The 16,037-nt window shown below is 35.5% G+C and overlaps 1 protein-coding gene across 1 annotated transcript in view; it reads left to right on the top strand.

Annotated features, from left to right (window-relative positions):
* The window catches only part of NEB (nebulin), a 232,193-nt gene that overhangs the window by 186,665 nt on the left and 29,491 nt on the right, over window positions 1–16,037 (top strand). Inside the window, 11 exon segments of the mRNA XM_078146167.1 lie at window positions 377–478; window positions 613–717; window positions 3,080–3,178; window positions 6,634–6,744; window positions 6,876–6,980; window positions 7,636–7,740; window positions 10,378–10,482; window positions 12,877–12,987; window positions 13,379–13,489; window positions 13,999–14,112; window positions 15,026–15,130. Coding sequence (XP_078002293.1) covers window positions 377–478; window positions 613–717; window positions 3,080–3,178; window positions 6,634–6,744; window positions 6,876–6,980; window positions 7,636–7,740; window positions 10,378–10,482; window positions 12,877–12,987; window positions 13,379–13,489; window positions 13,999–14,112; window positions 15,026–15,130 — 1,173 coding nt within the window.

The following is a 16,037-nucleotide window of genomic DNA, read 5'->3' on the forward strand; positions in this document are numbered from 1 at the left end:
ACATTACGGAGCCTAATGCTTGATTTGTTTGGTGGACTTTTTCTCCTTCAAACTTTTAATTACCTCACTACCTCACCTTCTTGGTTTTTAAAATTACATTTTTTATTAAGAAGGTTTTATTTTCTCTTTCTCCTGGCTCATTGAGAAAGTAAGAAAAGAAAAACAAAATCTTTGTAGCAAATACACCTAGTAAAACAGAACAAGTTTCTGTATCGATCATGTCCAAAAATATGTCTCATTCTACATCTTCTTTAAGACAAAAATATTGGAAGCATGTTTTAATTGAAAAGCAAACAGCTTAGATTTGCTTAGAATCCACAGAAAGATACAGTGCTTCCCTTGATTGAATGGACTTATCTTTCCTTCTTTGGTTAAGATCGCTTACAAAAAAGATGCCAAGGAGAACCTACATTACACCACTGTGGCTGATCGGCCTGACATCAAGAAAGCAACTCACGCTGCCAAGCTAGCCAGTGAGGTGAGTGTGCATTAGTTTCTGGTGCCCACTGTCAGTAAATTATTCAAGACATTTTCAATTATTTGATCTCTTGGTGTTTTGCCAGAAGGATGCTGTTACTCGCTTAAAAATCATTTTGGTTTTGCTTGGTCTAGGTGGAATACAGAGCCAAGCACCGGAAGGAAGGCAGTCATGGATTGAGCATGCTTGGCCGCCCCGATATCGAAATGGCCAAGAAAGCTTCCATGCTGAGCAGTCAGGTAATGATGGTGGTCAGAAGGGAATGATGGGATCATTGAAAAGACTGTCTGGATCAAAGTTCTTTGATAAACCATAGATTCCTACACATCATTATAATTCTTTAAGACAAAAGAAAAGCAAGATTCTGAATGGTATTTCACAACCTGTTTTAAGGCTCATCTAAGAGATTAATGGAAAGTATAAGATTTCTTGTTTTTCTTTTTTCCTCATAAAGCTACTTGCATTTATAAGTTCTGTTCATCAGTATATGCATCTACAGCAATCTCATGTATCAGCAATTTCAGATAACATGCATTCCATTAGTACCACTCTTACAAATTAGTGGAAGTTGATTTTTTTCAAAGTTTGACAAGTGTGGATTTTGTCAGATTTTGGCTTTTTAGCAGGACATAACTTAGTGTTAACTAGAAATTGTAACTAGTGTTTGGTCAAGAAAAGGGTGATGTTGAATAATTCAAAGGCACAACCCTATTATTGCCCTCTTCTATGATTAAATAACTAACAGCTTTCCCATGTCCTATTTCCTTCATTAAAATCTACAACTGCAGAAGGCTGTTTTCTTTTTAAGACAGTGGTGAGAGAAAATATGATAGGCTTGAAGTAGTATTTGAGTACCACTATTTCTGTATAGCCTGGAGACAGAAATCTGTTCCTTGAAGAAAATCTTATTCCAAGAAGCTATATCTTACTGCATTGAAGTAACTCTGATGAGCATTACCCAGATGACCTGATTTGCCCTAGTTACACAACTCATCCAAAAGACCCAAGAACCTCTCTCACAATTTTCACACATTTCACAGGAGTCAAAACGTAGGGCCTTACTTTTAGAAATTTGTTCATCTAGCTCATGAATCTCAAATTTCTTCTACTCAGCAGCCTCATCAAATGCATGTTAGTCAAGATTTTGCATCTTTCTTTTTTCTTTAACATTTGTTCATTTCAGGTATAAAATAGATGTAGACCATTTAGAGTATCTTTGGGTCAGTACTAGTTCAAAAGTGGAATTACAGTCTTTTAAGTAGTAAATTAATAACATCAAGTGATAATACCTCAAAGCCTAGATTTGAAGCATAGGTGAGATAGAGTAATTAAGTGTATTATAAATAATTATACTGGTTTGTTTTGAATGTTTTATCATTTAAAAGTTCTCTAGTAGCATTTAAACTTTGTGTGCCATATGAATGCCTATTATTATTATTATTTATTAGGAAGGCAACAGTTCAAATGCTATTAAGTTTATATAAGATTTATTTTTTTTAGTTAATGCTATACCACAAGTTGAGAGCCAGCATGGAGTTTTAGCCAGAGATCTGAGCTTGAATCAAGGAGACATGGGTTCAAGTCTTACTCTTATAGATAGACAGAGACACAGACAGAGACAGAAAGAGAAAGACAGAGAAACAGATATAGATATATAAATGTTTACTGGCTATGTGACCTTGGGCAAGTTATTTAACCTCTTATTGCCCCCAGGAAGGTTGTAGAATAGTTTCTATTCTTCATTAGTAGAAAGAATTTTCTCACCAGGAGTTAGTTCTCTAATGACACTAATGAAGTCACAGGTATATACCACATATCATGTGAGACTCCCACTAATGTCTTCTTCTGATGCCTTATCTGATATGGAGATGATTATGAGCTATCAAAGATTATTCTAGGAAAACATAAATTCAGAAGGCTTATCCTTGCACTTGAAAAGGTTAGAGTATGACTTAGTGATGACCTTTATGACACTAGTCTGAGGGGCATCCTGGCTAATTTCACAAAGGTTCATCACTGGAAGACTGGCCATCAGCTGATAAACTTTTGAGGACCATAGCAATTAATGAAACCTTTTGATAAGGTGTGGTGCAATCTGTATCAGCGAAAGGAGTACCTAAAGGGCCAAAATCACAATTTTTAAAAAAATATTAATGTACTGAGTGAGTACCAGAGAGCCAACAAGTAAAGTCTGGAATAAATTAAAGTTGAATTTCTAAGATTAGTGAGACATAGCAAATAATAACGGAGGACACTGAAATTGTGTCTTAATTTGTTTCTAAATTGTCAAAATGTATTTGCTCTATAAAATAATAAAAGGCAAAGAAGTCATTTTAGTGCTATTTTTTGAAACAGATTCACTATATTTGAAAAATAGCAATTGTCTCTGCACTTAGATTACCCTTCAATTATAATGAATGTAAAAATTCTAACCTCTGTTTAAGAGTCAATCCAGTCTGGCAACTATCCCATGCAAGTTTTGCCCAAGTGTTGGCAGGGCTTTGGGTTTTCCTCATGGTGTGATCACCTGCTCATGTGCTATCCATCTGTGTAATGGCATGTCTCCCCGTTCTAATTGTACCATCTTGCTGCCTACTCTAGGCGGAATACCTCAAAGGACAAAGGAAGGGGCATGGCGCCGCATCTTATGACACACCCATGATGAGGCACCTTAAGAAAATAAGTGTCCTCATCAGTGATGTAAGACTGACTGCTGCAACCAGGGAGTGCCGACTCTGTCTTTCTCATTTTCTCTTGGTCTTTGTTGTTGCTAGTCCTAGTCCTGGGGGCAAAGGCTGTACCGGAGGTTCTGATGTCCCAGTTGCATTATTTCTCTTTATGGCATTTGTGTGTATGTTGACAAGTGTAGAATGCAGTGGAAGTTTGTCAAAGGAGAGCATTCTGCATAAACCCCTTTTTTCCTACATGAAAATGCCTCTCAGTGCTTCAGGGTAGCATTGAAGAAAAATCAAGTCTGGCATATAGCACATAATTGAAGATGTAATGGAGAAAGTCAGCTAGAAGGCTCCACTAGACCACCAAGCTTCTTTGGAGTTGTTGATATCAGTAAAATGAAAATGGTATCAAGATGAATTTACCAACTTTGTAGCCAACTATAGACAAAAAATAATATAAAAAATCAGATGATTTTCATGACCTAGATACTATTTTATTTGAGGACCACAGCAATTAATGAAACCTTTTGATAAGGTGTGGTGCAATCTGTATTAGCGAAAGGAGTACCTAAAGGGCCAAAATCGCAATTTTTAAAAAAATATTAATGTACTGAGTGAGTACCAGAGAGCCAACAAGTAAAGTCTGGAATAAATTAAAGTTGAATTTCTAAGATTAGTGAGACATAGCAAATGATAACGGAGGACACTGAAATTGTGTCTCAATTTGTTTCTAAATTGTCAAAATGTATTTGCTCTATAAAATAATAAAAGGCAAAGAAGTCATGGCCATAGTATAGAAAGAGGAAGAAAGGTTTAGTAGATAAAGAGCCAGTCTCCAGCTTAGTGTTAGGTTCAAGTTTCTGATACATTCTGACTTATGGCTCTGGACAAGTCACTTAATCTTTCAGTGTCCCAGACTATCAGTAGCAGAACAGCTGCTAACCTGCATTGGTAAATGGGAGTTGCCTTGCCAAGAATTCTTTACACCAGTGAAATTCTAGATCCAGGGTTCTCCATTCCTACCCAAAAAGAAATAAATATTAGGAGATTCTTTCATTCAAAATTATCACAGCATGGCACTGTCTTTGAATTCCAAAGACCTGAATTTAAATTCAGCTTCAGACACTTAGTAGCTATGTGCCCTTGGACAAAGCACTTAACCTCTGTCTCAATTTTCATTAACTATCAAATGGTAATGATAACAACACCTAACTCAAAAGGGTTGATGTGAGGATCAAATGAGATATTTGTTAAAAGGGCTTAACACAGTATATGGCACAGAGTATTATATATTAATATATAAAGGTTATCTATTAATATATAAATACTATATAAATGCTTATTCCCTCCCTTTCTCTTTGGATTTTATATTCACTGTCATCAGCAAGCACTTTGATCTTTTTTCCTATTCCAAAAGTGATATTCATTACTGATAGTTCCTCAAAAGAGGGGATACAGAATGATCATAGAGTGAAGTCTTTCAATGAAGCATTGAAAAGATAATACAAGTTGAATCTTGGAAATTACTTTTCTACACTAAGTCTACAAAATTCTGAGTCCCTATGCCTGAAAGGATTGAAAAATGGTGATATTATAATAAGTCAAAACATGGGGCAATGCAACATCACCTACTGCCACAGTTAACTTGGAAAAAAGGGGTCTCACCAGTACCTCATGTCTTCATGTTGTTTTGCATGCACATTCTGCATGGTCAAGCACCATTTCTTGTATACATTTGGAATCCCAGTCTTCCCAGATTTGGAACTATATGCATGCTATTATTCTTTAAAAGGTTCTAATTCTTAAAAAGGTCAGAGCAGCAAGAGCAGGAAGGCAAGAAAAGCTGGATTTTTTTATGTGGAGACATATTGATAATAGTGCTGAGAAATATTAGTGCAAATGCCTTTGGTGGACCCCTTTGAGAAGATGTGTTATCTTCCTCCATCAGTGGATTATTGCTTGCTTTTCTGTTTTGTCTTGTTTTATTCTTGGGATCTGTCCTTGTTTTTTCAGTTCCTTTTAAGTTATCTTGATTTCTTTTTCTTTTGAGGGTGAATTTCCCTTGGGAAAGAGTAGATTCCCAGCAGCAATTAAATACTTTTTCAAAGTGTTTATGCTTTCTCCTTTCAATGTCTGTTTCTGTATGTCTTAAGCATTGCATCCTTATTTTTTTCTTGTCTTTTCACTATGGATTTATTAAAAGTAATCAATTCTAGATATCCTAAGGGCCTTATTCTCTTGGATGCAGTTTTTTTCTTTAATGCATTAGAATGGTTTTAGTACCTATCTGTCCTGCATTACTCTTATCTGTTTTTATAGCAACAGGAAGGGCAATGCATCACTGTTTAAGAATGAGGTATATGAAATGTGCTAGAACAGGAGTTCTTAACCTGAGGTCCACAGATCCCGGAGAGGCCCATGGGTAGATTTCAAGGGGGTTGTGAACTTGAATGGGAAAAAAAAACCCAACTACATCTTCATTTTTGTTAACTTCTAACTGGGAAGTGTTTCTCTCAATCATTAATGTACGCAACAATGTCTAGGATTTTATAGGTTTTACCAAAGGGGTCCATGACACCAAAAAAGTTAAGAACTCTTGCGCTAGAGAATGGAATGGAAGAGTGGAATGGAAGAATGGAAGAATCTTTTATGAGTGGAATGCGTGCTAATTCTGCATCAGTCCATCTTTTACGATACTAACAAGGAAGTATAGAAACTACACCTACCCATTAATTGACTGATTTTTTAAAAACAGTTTACTTTTCATCTTTTATTACGTGAATAGACTATGGGAATTCATTTGTAAATTTTTACCGGAATAAAATTAAAGCATAGATCTCATTAGTAGCAAGAAAAAATTAGCTTTTTCTGCCACAGTTGGATGGTCTTCTAAGTTCTTAAGTGTTCTCCTTTGGATACTCTTAGTCATACATAGTGAATGTCTTATCTTTTTCAGAAAATAACTTCATCTTTAAAATATCCATATTCTTATGTGCATTCCAAAAGTATAATACATATTTACATATTTAATATAATATATATTAATATTAAAATTATATTAAATATTTCTTTTCCTGGTCTATCATAACATAATATTTTGAAGACATTGGCCTAGCTCACTGTATCTTCTTCCCTAAGAACTCTATATTGAATTTACTTAGGGTTTTCCTAACCCTTTTGACAATTTCCCAATTTTCTCTAATAGACAGAATTATGATGTCTTTTTCCTTTTCTAGTTAGGATCTCCATATTGCTCTGAATTAAATCTAATTTTGTCCACTTTCTTTGCTGTACTAGGCAAAGGTTATATTTCATGCCAATAAGTAATTAAAAGTGAACTTTAAGTAAACCCTATCTCATTTGGTCTTATTCTTAACTACCTACACAACCTAAATCTTTTGTCTTTTATCATTTCACCATTCCTCAGTTTCCAGACTAATTAATATTCTGGAATAAGAGATATTTGTCTTTTTACATTAGGTAAAATACAGAGAAAACTTTGACAAAGAGAAGGGCAAGACACCAAAATACAACTTGAAAGACAGCCAGCTTTACAAAACCATGAAAGATGCCAACAACCTTGCAAGTGAGGTGAGTTCCCTCGATGCCACCCTAGACCCTGCTCCAGAGTGATGTGTCCTGCTGTGGTTAACATTCAAGAGTGGATAATTTCCTCATCTTTCTTCTGAAGCTGCTTCAGATTTTTTTTTTTTAATTTTCAGGTTAAGTACAAGGCTGACTTAAAGAAGCTTCACAAACCTGTGACTGACATGAAGGAATCTCTGATTATGAACCATGTGCTGAACACGAGCCAACTGGCCAGTTCTGTAAGCTCAATCACTAACCCGCAAACCAGTTTGGTTCACCATTTCCTAATAAGTTATCTTTTTGCACTCACTTTTAACCATTTGTACTGCCTTTCCTGTTACTAGGACATTACCTGGTAGTGACTGCTTCCTCTTTGGTCTAATACAATTTTTTTCCTGCTCTATTAGCAACATTAATCCATTCATTCTCTATAGAATAATACCTCCAAGGTTTGTAGATGTGCTAATACCTTAAGATATTTAACCTTTTAAAAAATTAACAGATGTTTTCTAATTCTAAAATTTTTTTTAGAATTCTTTTCCTTTTTTGCTGTTGACTTTTGAAACCTGCTGTTTTTCTCCAAGTCATGTTTCTTGACAGCTCTTATACTACTGCCGACTTCCTTTGATTTGTTATTTCTTTGGGATCTAACTTTTGCTAAAACATTAATATGCTCCAAAAAATTACTAATTTCCAGCTTGGCTAAGACCTTTAAACAAAAAAATCATTTAAATATTTTTCTTTATCCATCACTCATTTGGGGTGGGGACTATCTTTTTTGACATGTCTAATTTGGATTTAACATGAAATTGGGTAAATGTCTGATCTTGGAAAAGGAAGTAGAAATAATGAGGGGTTTTTCCACTGAGGTGCTTCTTGCCATCTTCCCTTCAGTACCAGTACAAGAAGAAATATGAGAAGAGTAAGGGTCACTACCATGTAATTCCTGATAACCTGGAACAGCTCCATCTAAAAGAGGCAACAGAATTACAGAGCCAGGTAAGTTGAAAAAGACCATCACCCTTCTTTAGAGGCAGCTGGGTGGCTCAGTGGATAGAGCATTGGCTTAGAGTCGGGAACATCTGAGTTCAAATCCAGCCTCAGACACTTCTTAGCTATGTGACCATGAGCAAGTCATTTAGCCTCTATCTGCCTCTGTTTTCTCAACTATAAAATGAAGATAATAATAGCACTTAAATAGCATAGTCATTGTGAGGATCAAATGAGATAATTGGTAGTAGTTGCTACTAAATGCTTAGGCTTTATATATTCACCTCCCCAGTATAACTTCGTCACAGCTGCAGTTTTCTCACCCAAATGGAGATCTCTCATCTCTTGTCCATTCCCTATGAACAGAGAACTGTGGATTCCAAAGTGAGGTTCTTCTTCTGCCACTGACTTTAATCTTTGGAAATGTGTCTTCTTGGTTTGGGTTTAAATTGCTTTACATATAAGAATTCTCACTTTTAAAAAAAAAGCATTTATAAAACCTCAGAGGAGAAAGATTTGCACCTGAGTGTTGCCTTGATGCCATATCACCAGATTCAAGATATGACTGCGTACCATCAAAGAGGGTTTAGTTAATAGAAACAACAGTAAGACTTAATCTCCCGGCTAGTGAATAATGAGCCAAACTTCTGAGTTATAGATGGGTTTCAGTTTTCCATTGACATGAGCACATTAATCAAAATAAAGAGATCAGTCCACTTAAATTCTGTGCCTCACTTTCTCTGCCTTTAAAATGGTGAATAATAATATCTGCCCTTTCTACCTCACAAAGATATTGAGAGAGTAAAGGAAATAATGTGTGTGAAGGACTTTGACATCTTTGGAAGAAAAGTGTGACATAAATGCTATTTCCTAAGAGGTCTTTGAGGTATAGGCGTGATGGTTGAGGTCTAACAAAGTCCCGAGATCCATCAAAGAAGGCTGTAACCCGATGAAGTTTTGCTGTTGTTGTTGTTGTAGTGGTCGCGACTCAAAAAAGCCTTCGCTAAAGTATACAAGGGTTACATTTGGTGTCAGCTGAGTGTGCCTGCAAATACAAAATAACAGATCTTTTGACACACTGGGGAAGTATCATTATTACTAAGTATTTAATGTGCAAAATAGCCTTCATTTGGAGTTCAACACAGGTAAGTTTTATAAAAGAGCTCACTTCTTACAATTCATAGAAAAGAGTGTAATAATCATTTTTTAAATCCTTACTGTATTCCTCAAGATCTGCCTCATTGATGTTATAGGGCCTATCAAAAATGACCATAAAATCCAACTGTTTTATCAATGGGACACTTTTTCCTGAGTTTCCTTGAATCCTAATTCAGGTGCATATGCCACAGTTAATAATTTTATCTTCTTAAAATGAATAGACATACTGAACATGCAATAGTTTTATTCTGTTGTGCCTTTCTACGTATTCTATCAGGGCAGCTTGCTGGCACAGCTGCCAGAGTGCTGGGCCTAGCATCAGGAAGACTCTTCCTGAGTCAAATCTGGCCTTAGACACTTACTACCTCTGTGACCCTGGGCAAGTCACTTCACTCTGTTTGCCTTAGTTTCCTCATCTGTAAAATGAGCTGGAGAAGGAAATGGCAAACCACTCCAGTATATTTGCCATGAAAACCCAAAATGGGGTCATGAAGAGCTGACACAACTGGGACAACAAAAAATTTAATCTATCAATTCAGTGAGTTGAGTCAGAATATGAAGGCGAAACTGGTTACTGTTTACGATTCATTGAAAAAAGAAACCTATGCAGCTTGGTGGTGCAGTGGATAGAGCACAGGCCCTGAAGTCAGGAGGACCTGAGTTCAAATCTGGCCTCAGACCAAATACTTGACACTTACTAGCTGTGTGACCCTGGGCAAGTCACTTAACCCCAATTGCCTAAAAAAAAAAAAGGAAGCCTATGTTATTCTGGCAAGAGCTAGTTCACCTCTGGTTTTGTAGGAGTGTGTAGCTATGTTTTATATGTTGCCAAGTTGGTATCTTTGGTACATGTGATCCATATGTTATGATTACCATTCCAGAGAGGCATTTTTAAAAAATGTACATTAGGGGCAGCTAGGTGGCACAGTGTATAGAACACTGGCCCTGGAGTCAAGAGGACCTGAGTTCAAATCCAGCCTCAGACACATAATACTTACTAGCTATGTGACTCTAGGCAAGTCACTTAACCCCAATTGTCTCACTACAAATAATAAATAAAAATAAAAACATACATCTTCAACAATCATTTTTTTCTAATGCCCTTTAGTTAATATTGAGTCCATTCCTAAAAAGAAAGTATCAAGACAAAGACTCAATGCCCTGAGTGTCTGCCACCCATTGACTCAATGAGAAAACCATTAAGTGCTCATAGTTTTCAAGTCCATAATAAAAAATAATTTTGATAAAAGAGAATGCTAATGAAATTATCTTGTGGCTATTGATTATTTAGGATTTTAATGATAAAAGTAAAGGTAAATGAAATGAATATCTCCCTATTCAAGGTAAGGATATGAGTCTCACAACCTAATCCTTAGGGCTGTAGTTATTTACTTACTTTTATAGAAAACAGGATCTCAAATAATACAATTAACAGCCCTGAGTAGCTGTTCTGATAGAAAGCTTTATAACTGAATTCTCTAATCCTAGGTGAAATATAAAGAAAAGTATGAAAAGGAACGAGGGAAGCCCATGTTGGACTTTGAAACCCCAACATATATCACTGCAAAGGAATCTCAACAGATGCAGAGTGGGGTAAGAAATAAGCAAAAATGTGCCCATATAGATGCTCAAAATTATTTATTATATAGTATGGTTGGGATATTTTTGCCAAGTAAATCACTAAAGTCTTTGTCAACCCTGAAATTCTATTATCCTGTAATTCAAAATATTCTGATTAATAGTTGCCACTCATAATATATGAGGACATTTTCTTAAAAAGCAAAAATACAATAAAATATAATTAGTACTAAATACAATTTAACTTTTTTGGCTGAATCAGAAGATTCCCCTGGGAGGAATATATATCAATAAAGTCTGTTCCTTTGAAATCTCACATCCATGAAAGCTTCCATAAAGGAAATCAATAGGTGCTTATCAAGCTTTCCATTTTAAGGAGAAAACTCTAAATTACAAAAATGGATTTACATTGCCAGAATTTACCTCCTAGTTAGGAGAAAAGGAGGCAATATTTGTCTTGCAATCCTTAAGGTGCTATATAAATGTCCTCTGTTACTACTCTTTATTCATATAAAGCAGTAGGCTTTTGACATTGGAGATACAGGCATAAAAAGTCTTGAAATTCTGTCATTTTCAGCCACAGGGGAAAAAAATCTAACTCAGTGCTCTTCAACAGGGTAAATGGATTGTAATCGTATTTTGAAATCTGCAAGGTTCAGTTTCGTGAAGCAACTCCATTATCCCATGGATTTTTAGAATATCATCACTAGAAACCATTTTTTGTCATGTTGCATTTTCACAACTACAAGCAAAAGTGTTTTTAATGGAACTACAAAATCCTAAAAAATAGTTCTACTTGACAAAATCCTGCATAATCAAAAGTAGTTATCAAAAGAATAACAAGGTGCTTCATTTCCATTCAAAGTTTTCTCAACCATCAAATTGAGGAGATTAGATTAAAATTTTATTATCATCTTCCGGGATGAGATTTAAGAGCTGTCATGAGAGTAATCAGATAATCAGTTTTGAATTCAGTAAAGCCCAAGTTAAAGTTCTGCATGTAAATGCATCATGATGTGGTGACCATGACCAAATCACTTAATGTCCCAGTGTCCTCAAGCAATCCTGGAAGGCTATAGAGATCTGCAATGTGAAGGGTTTGTAACCTTAGGGTTTGTAAAGCATGTTACAAATATTATTAATTTTATCTTAACTAGGAGGTAAATTCTAGCAATGTAAATCCGTTTTTGTAATTTTGAGTTTTTCCTTTAAAATAGAAAGTTCAATAAACACCTATTAATTTCCTTTCTAGAGGCTTTAATGGATGTGAGATTTCGAAGGAATAAGCAATTCTCTAAGGTTGTAAAGTATAGATCTGCACCAGTAGAGGGAGATTCAATACCAAGATTTCCCCACACTGATGAAAGCCCTGAATGGACCCAACAATAATATTTGTTTGTTTGTCTTAAATCAGGCAATGAGGCTCTAACTTAAAAAAAAAAGCAAAGAAAAGAAAAAAGAAACCCTTCCCTATCAAAATCTGCTCTAAAAAAAAATTCTGATGTTAAAAATGCTTACTTTAGTATTAATTTAAATCATTGTGTTGCTTTTCTCAGGGTTATTTGCATTTTAAATCTTATTTCTCATTGTAAAATAAAAGGCATTGTCTCCATTTAATATGCATAGGAAAAGTACCAAAAAAAAAAAAACAAAAGATAGGGTAAGGGAGATATTTTGAGGTATAAGTGGGGATCTTGCAAAAACCTGGAAATCATATATTGTAAGTGACAGCTGAAACTTCCTATCAGTTAGACTAGCTTGGTCAAAATTGTATTACATTTGTATGAAGCAGATGTTTGGTAACTCTGGGTTTCTTCAAAAACCTGTTTCTTTCTCCTGGTTAACTTTTTCCCAGTAAAAAAGAGAAACATTCTGATATTATTTACCATTGATCAGAAATACTTTCAAATCTATGCTTATTTGTTACAAGAGATTTGGGCCTTTCCCCCCCCTCAATTTGAGGGTTGGGGGAGTAATCAGGTAGAACCCCCAGAAAATAAAGAAGAAAAAAGAAAGTGAAAAGAAAGAAAAGATCGTTTATGCATTTTTGATTTACAAAAATAGGCCAGAAAGAATCACAAACAAAATAGCTTTAAAAGTTATATGCTGATTTATTATACATTTAAAAAGAAAAACAATCTGTATATACTAGTTGGTGGTTTTATGTGTAATCCTCTTCTTCTGTTCTAGTATGTATGTAGAAATGCTCATTTTATCTGATATTGTTAAGTTCAGAATTTTCAAAAAGAAATACTTTTCAGAAATTGCTTCACAAAAATGTTGTCTTTAATTAATATATTGAAGGGAAAATGTTACATTTTCTTAGTGATTTTTCTTCCCATAGCTAAGGGGGGGAAATCAACATAAAGATTTGCTTTTTGACTTTTTTTTTCTTTCTACTCGTATTAGAAAGAATATAGAAAGGACTATGAAGAGTCCATTAAAGGCAGAAACCTTACTGGCCTGGAGGTTACACCAGCTTTATTACATGTCAAATATGCCACCAAAATAGCAAGCGAGGTAGCAATTATTTCGTCTTTTCTTCCTCTATTGATTCAAATAATTCCATAATTCCACTAATGACACTCATCAGTGTGTTCCTTTTACCACTTAACTCTTGATGTTCCAAGTTCTATCTACTTGTGTTTAATTCTTCCACCTAATCAATTATACATGTTAATTCTTCTAATTGTTTAATTGACTGTCCCATAAATGTATGTAACTTTTCAAACTATTCTTTCTTTCCTTTTTGTTTTTAACACCACCTGACGGTTTGCCCCATGCTGTGGTCCCTATCTTCATGAAACTCTACTAAATTTTATCTGCTTTGAAACTTAAACTTTTTTTCTTGGATAAGAGAAATATTCCTGGCTCTCTTGGCAGTTTTGTTGGTCTTATTTTTGTGATGTAGAAAGAGTACAGGAAAGATCTAGAGGAAAGCATCCGAGGAAGGGGTCTCACGGAAATGGATGACACACCTGATATGCTGCGAGCAAAGAATGCCACTCAGATTCTCAATGAGGTAGCCCCATGAGCCTCCCAAGATCTAACAAATCTCTTCTGATTCTCATCTTCCCCTTTAAAACACAATACACTCTACTTTACGTAGAATGTGCTGCCATATTTGGCTTGAAGGAATTAATGCTTTTCAGAAGAAGAGTCCCACACAGTGGTCAAAGTTTTACTAAAAATCTTCTCCGTTCCTACTGTTCATTGAGAGTGTAGCAGCCTGATCGGTTTCTTCATTTATAAAAAGGAGATTACAAAATCTGTACTACCCTCACAGACTTGTGAGGATAAAATGATATTGTGGGTATAAAGGATTTTATAAACCTGAAGCTATTTTATATAAATGTTAGTTTCTTATACTGCATACTGTAGTATAAGATACTGCAATAAACACTGGCTATGATTTCTAAGTCAATACACATTGTAGAAATTTAAGATTTGTAGTCACTGAATCCCATCATTATCTGACATAGACCCAGGAAATCAGTTAATTTTTCTAAAATACATTGTTTTCTTCTACAGAAAGAATACAAGAGAGACCTAGAGCTAGAAGTCAAAGGACGAGGTCTGACCACCATGGCAAATGAAACTCCAGACTTCATGAGGGCTAAGAATGCAACAGATATTGCTAGCCAGGTCAGTGTAATGCCCCCAGTTCTTAGATCCTCTTGCCTCCAATTTGCCAAGATGCACACATTACGACCATGCTTGTGGAAAGAGATTTAGATGTGAAGTCAGGAAACCTGGGTTCTAATCCCAGTTCTGACATTAACAAGATGGGCAAATCCACCTCACTGGGCCTCAGTTTTCTCACATGAAAAAATGAGAGGACTGGACTTAAATGATCTCTAAGACCCCTTTCAGCTGTGAGATTCTCTGATTCTAAAAGAATGTTTCCATCCTTGCCCCACTCCCAAAAGTCTCATGAGTAGCAAAATGAATATTATTTTACTGCCTATCTGGCATGAATAATGTCTTTATTAGTGAATATTTGTTGAGCTAGTAAAAGGAGTTCTCTTTCCTCTTTCTATCTCTCATTTATGATTCATTGAATGTGCACCCTCCTTATAAATGGCGGAGTGCCTGGGATGGTCCTGGCAGACTCTGATCTGACTGTTCCCTTAGTGCTAATTAATGCTGTCCTCAGTCTTCACCCAAAGCACTCGCTCAGCATACTTTGGTATTTCCTGTCTCCTTTGTTTCAAGGCACTGACTTCCCTAGTGAAACCCACTTCACACTGACCTGTTCCTTCTTCTTCACTCCCCAGAGACTTATTTACATAATTCTACTATAATATTCATTGTCTTGTACCAGCTCTCTTGTCATCTCCTACACATAAATCCTCTTTTCCCGACTATATTGTAAAGTCTTTTATTTCCTTTGACTTCTCCATAGCCTAGTGCTTTAAGCAGAGTAGAAATAAATACAGGCTTGTGAATGAATGAGTGGATCTCTTGATGAATACATTTGTGTCACTTCTTAAGTAAACCAAGAATCTGTTTTTAAGACCTTTAAAGCACATACCTTCCAGTTTTCTTTCTCTTTCAGATTAAATATAAGCAGTTGGCAGAAATGGAAAAAGGCAACTTCACTTCTGTTGTTGATACTCCAGAGATCATTCATGCTCAGCAAGTCAAGAACCTTTCAAGCCAGGTGAGTACATTGGAAAAAATCATAATGTAACACCATACTGATAAGGCAGGGAAAACAGAACAAAACAAAGCAAAAAGCTCTTCCTGGTTCCTTTCCATAAATTCCAAAAATGGCATTTTATACATAAGGTTTTCTAACACAATAAAAAAGGAACATAATATAAGTTTGGTTGAGGTTTAGAATTCCTTTTTGTCAGAATTAAAAGATTAAAGCAGGGGAAAAGCATTTTAAATCTTGATATGTGTATCAGCTCATGTTGTTGTTATCTATAACAATAATAATTGTCAAAATCCAAAAAACTAGCTAAAGGAAATGGAATTCTCACTCAGAAAAAAAAAAGTTGTTACTTTTTTTTTAAGCTGATGATGTAAAAACCTGTCCTAAAAAGAGGAGCATTTAGCTTTCTAATTAAGCTGCTAGGAAATAATTAGAGTATGCTAAGCTTCTGTGTCCCTCTTTTTTTTTTTGTCAGAAACATCCATGACATTCTCACTACAATATCTTATTCACCTGCACTTCCCATAGTCCTGTCAGCTTTGCACATGGGTAATCTCAGATACATTTGGGAAGCTTCAGTGTTTCTGTATGGGGCTTGCTTATTTCTCCCATTATCCCTAAATTCAGGCCTATTTCCCTCAAAACCACAAGGCTGGATTTACTTGTTTATCCTCACACCTTAACTCAGTCTTATCTGGGACTCATTTCTGACCTCATATCTAATCTATATTGTCATGTCATTCTCCTCCAGATGTGACCAGATGTAAATCACAGTCACATTAGCCAGCTATTGCGTGTTTTCAGCCAAATATGTCCTAGCCCCTAAGGAAATAGCAGTTTTACTCATTTTTTCACCTAAGGTCTAACCATCTTAGCAGAAGCTTAATCTAGATTCCCTTGCTGACGGGTC

The sequence above is a fragment of the Phascolarctos cinereus genome, unplaced genomic scaffold (genome assembly GCF_003287225.1).
Source record: "Phascolarctos cinereus isolate Bilbo 61053 unplaced genomic scaffold, phaCin_HiC Scaffold_726;HRSCAF=1367, whole genome shotgun sequence".
Taxonomy (NCBI): domain Eukaryota; kingdom Metazoa; phylum Chordata; class Mammalia; order Diprotodontia; family Phascolarctidae; genus Phascolarctos; species Phascolarctos cinereus.